This window comes from Oryzias melastigma, linkage group LG22 (assembly GCF_002922805.2).
Source record: "Oryzias melastigma strain HK-1 linkage group LG22, ASM292280v2, whole genome shotgun sequence".
NCBI lineage: Eukaryota > Metazoa > Chordata > Actinopteri > Beloniformes > Adrianichthyidae > Oryzias > Oryzias melastigma.
The window spans coordinates 10,244,908-10,249,621 of NC_050533.1; the positions used below are offsets into that span (position 1 = coordinate 10,244,908).

General features: G+C 37.4%; 1 protein-coding gene across 2 annotated transcripts in view; it reads left to right on the top strand.

Annotated features, from left to right (window-relative positions):
* Positions 1-2,241: 2,241 nt before the first annotated feature.
* Positions 2,242-4,714, top strand: part of asap3 (ArfGAP with SH3 domain, ankyrin repeat and PH domain 3) — a 27,077-nt gene continuing 24,604 nt past the window's right edge. Inside the window, exon 1 of one of the 2 annotated variants that reach the window (XM_024273215.2) lies at positions 2,242-2,733. In XM_024273215.2, coding sequence (XP_024128983.1) covers positions 2,608-2,733 — 126 coding nt within the window. In that variant the 5' untranslated portion in view covers positions 2,242-2,607. The remainder of the gene's footprint in view (positions 2,734-4,714) is intronic. The other variant, XM_024273207.2, reaches the window with a different exon arrangement.

The following is a 4,714-nucleotide window of genomic DNA, read 5'->3' on the forward strand; positions in this document are numbered from 1 at the left end:
GAAACTAAAGAAGGGCATTGTCTGAATGCAGCTAGCATTACTTCAGCCCAAACAAGTATGCAAAAACCTTGTGCATACCAAACGAGCACACCGAATTATAGACGTGAAGGTTGAAACTAAAAAAAAAAAAATTGCATGTTTTTTCAAAACATGAATGCACTGGGTTGCCAAATAAATAAATACATGTTAAAAAGTTGCTAACTCTTACCAAGTAATAATAGTTTTTGTTCTTAAAACAATAAGATTAACTTTTACTAGATTGACTTTTGTGGATATTTGTTCACTTTTTGCAAATTACAGTTCTGAGGCAGTGAATGCAACACTTCAGGGATGCACATTGCCTCGGCCTGTGACTTAATGAAGAGTAAACAGTGAGTGTGCTTGTCTGTCTCCGTGAATACAAACACAGCTCCACTCTTAGTGCCGAGACCCAGAAGGAGAACGAAAAGACACAGAGAACAAGAAAATCTCTTCAACCGCATAGTCAGTCGACTTTTGGTTGGATAAATATGGTCAAGAAAACCTCAAGTTCCCCCCGGGGCTTGGACTAATTCAGTGTTTCCCTTTACATACTGCAACAATTGTAGGAAAATATGTGGTTTATTTGGTGAAGGGAGCCACTGTGTTTGGTTCAGATCCCTGAAACCTCCCCAATAACATATTATACCATTACTTCCCCCAAGGCAAGGTTCATAAATACATCTTATTTCTTTGAACTGACAGGCTTCACAATGTCGAACTATGGAGGATTTATGTGACACACAACTCCTCAAAATTTCAGTGGCAGGGGAGGGAACTATAGAAATCCCCCCTATTGAGAGGAAAAAAGAACTTATAGGATCAGCTCTGGAGAGGCTGTCAAAGAGGATGAAGGTGGAAAAAGAGCTCAAGTTATAACATGTCCAAAAGTTGTAAAGAAAGTCCTTATTTTTTAATGACAACAATTCACACACTGCAAACTATTTGAACATTGTTTTTAAACATCTAAGATATTTAACCAGGTAACTTAACTTTGCTCTGGCTTTTCTCAAAATCAGCACAGTGGAAAACTTTTGTCTCAATAAAAGATAGAATCTAAACATAAGGAGATTATTATTTAAATGAGTCTAAATCCTTTTGCTCCAAACTCTTGAAAATAGATTAAAACATGACCTTAAAACTCAATAAAATTCTAATTGCACTGTAAATCTTGTTTCATTTTTAAGGATGTTATTCTAAAGTTTAATAAATGTTGGCATTTATGGTCATTATGACAAAAAAATTAGATTTGTGTTCCAAGACTAAGGACTAGTTGAAGTTTTTATGAGGATTTATAAAGACATGCTAACTTGTACTAAAATTGTATTCAAATTTTGTTCTAAAATTAGTAATTTGCATTTATTAAAAACATTTTTTTGTCACTGTTCTTAAACTAATCTACCATTTGGTACATAAAAACTAAAAATAATCAACCACTTGCTTTGAATTAGCAAAAAATACTTATTATTGGGCTTCATAACATTCAATTTGAAGTAACTCGAGGGACCAGTTAGCCTTTTTAGCGCATGGATCTCATTGTTTCTTGATTTAAAAATCCTAATATAAGCGTTTCCAGAGGTCTTTTATAAATGATTATGCCGTTTGCAGCCAAAATTTTTAAAAATTGTGTCGTTTTCTCGGACATCATTTTGCAGAGAGGCTATAATTTATTCAAAATTTGCATCTGATTTGTGGGCGGGACTATTGGAACGGAGCAAGCCCACCCCCACATCCGGTCAACCACCTGTTTATACTCTCTCCTGCTAGCTTACAGCCCTTTGCAACCTAATATTAACGGTGCAACAAAAATGGCTTCCAATATTGGAGTTTTGAGCCAGATGCCAGTTTGGACGAGGAAATCTAGTCGTCTACAAGTGGATGCATCAGAATGGAGCTGAGAAATGAGCTTGTGGCTTGCCGTAGTTACTTGTATGACACACTTAGAAGCTTTTCCTGATGGCAATTTTTTGTCTGCTCCTGATACACAACAATTTGAATGAAGAAACATTTGAGTTTTTTTTTTAAATGTCCCTCAGAACATACTTTTTTATCCCATTTTTGTGCTATCTGTTTTTGCAGTGTGCACATGCACTGAAATAGCCCTTAAAACCCTGTAAAATCTTCTCATAAACCTTGACCACTTGTTGGCTTCTTCTTCTCTCGCTAATCCCTCAGCTTTATTTAAAAACCCTCCCAGCTCCTTCAACATTTCCATGGAAACTGTTCTCTCAGTAGAGTTTGCATGGGAAAGAAACGCTTTGATGAAAGAGCAAAGCAGACGGACACTTTCCTGTCCTGCTCTCCCCACGTGACACTAGGCCCCGCCTCCCTGAGCTCACAGGAGCGCGCTCGTTCACCTGCACGCGCCTTCACTCCGAGCAAAGTTGTCACTGGCATGAACCCGGGAATGGCTTCAGACGACTAACTGTTTTCAAGACAACATTTTAAGAGGAAAAGTTTTTTTTCCTTTCCTTCAAATGGGAATTATATTCTCGCCTGACATTTTGGTTATTTTTTTTGCTTTGTAAAAAAAAAAGAAGAAGAAGAAGAAGAAGACGCTAGAATCGTTGTTTTCTGGAAAAAATAAACATGCCGGAGCGAATAAGCATTTCGGACTTTGTGGTTTTAACGAACGAGGACTTGTCTTCGCCTGGGACTTCCAGTTTTCACACGAAAATGAGCGACTGTCGGAACACGGCTTCAACGCTGGAGGAGGTGAGCGCGGGAGAGGCGGTTCACCTCAGTCTGTTTACCTGCTAGCTTATGATGGAAACAGTGAGGAGGAACCAACTTTTAACCATGACTCTGTCAGAGCTCTCTGGATTTATTATTACTTAAAAACACAAGTTATAGCGATTTAAACAATTATTATGAAGTTTAAATGTTAAGTTTTCATCGTTTTATTGCAGATTCGGGTGATAATTTACCGCACAGTGTAACGTAAACATGTGTTACCTATCACATTTTGTGACCGGATGCGCATATTTTCCACAATAAAACTTTACTCATTTAAAATGGTTTCAAACATGTTCAAAATTATAATAGAAAAATATGAACCAAACTTAATATTTATAGCAATAATAGTTGCAAAAACAACAATAGTATAACAAAAATACCTCCATGTTTGACAAAGAGCAAATGGAAGATGAGCTTATAGAAGCTATTTTATTTATTTCATATTTTATAGTTTTTTGCAAATAACAAAATAATAATTAATTTCTTCTAGTTTTTTATATTTGTTAATGAAGTTAAAGTTTATATAACAATTTAAAGTTAAAAATAAATTTTCAACTTAAAAGCTCTACAAACTTGTTTTATGAGGATAATGTATCCTTTTTGCTCCATCTACAGATTCAATTTGGCTATAAAGTGTTCAACAGTGCTGTAATTTTGAAATACTAATATTAACAAAAGAAAGGTGTGGACTACTTGCAAATGTTTCGGTTAAGTGATGGTTAATTTCACTTGAGTTTACTTTCAGTTTTCTAAGAGTTTAGGGCAAAGATGAGACAGAATTGAAGGTTTGCAACTAAATGCATGACAGAAAGAAACGTGATCCTTCACGGGGATGCGGAATGATGTTTGTGATTAGAAGCATGTGCATGTGTTTGCAAGCATGTTGTGGAAGGTCAGTGTGTGGAGTTTTTGTGCTTCAACTGGTGCCTGGGCTCTAGGCTTGTTTGAGCGTTGTGTGTGTATGTGTATGCGTGTGCATTTGTGTTTGTTTGAAATCTCTCTTTTCAAAGCTCCTCAGGCAATGGGAGTGAACCGAGTGGGGCCGCCATGAACTCTGCCATAAAACAAATAATCTAAACACACACACACATACGCACACTGATCCTTGCTGGTGGACACAAAACACCATAGCTCTGCTATAACAAGACATGGATTTGTGTTTTCCCTCGGGGCCTTATCAGGATTGCCAAGGATTCTCTGTTACAAATTGAAAACCAAAGATCCTTTTGCTGGAACCGGATCCACAATGCTTGAAAAGAATGTGACAAGTCAGAAGAAAATCTGAGCAAATCTGACACAGATGCTTAAAAAAGTGAATTCTGCTGACGTTTTACCTTCAGTGACAGACGGCTCTAATGGGAATCCGAGGCGTTATTTGATTGACACAAACGACTAAACACAACCGCTTGATTCCAATTTTATAAGAAGCCTAAGCTTAAGTCAGCTGTCTGGCAAATATGGAGACCATTCTTTATGGACACAACAAATGACATAGCTGAAATAACTGTTCAGGGAGTGTTATGGTGGAATCTTACACACATGCACACAGACGGATACACTTCAGTGCATGAACGTATATGATGGATATGAATTTTATTATGAGTGATTGATTGATGCGTTTTATGAATCATCTTAGGTCCTTGTTATGATTCCATGCTGAGATGCAGGAAGATAGAATATTTAAAGGTGTATTCAGACAGGACATTCTTGGCTCTCTTAAAGTGAACCAGAGTTTGTTTCCAGTTTGAATACACCAAAGCGGACCCTAGTCCGGAACCAGGAACCACTCTCAGATCCATTGTTTGAGGTGGTCTCGGTTAATTTCCAATCAGACTGAGTTTCGATTCGCTCTGAGATTCCTCAGCCTGAATATGATCCACTCCGAGACTGAAATAACTGAACCAAAATGACCACCGTAGCCGGTCATTAGCAGATAAACGTCGAGCAGCAATTCAACAAC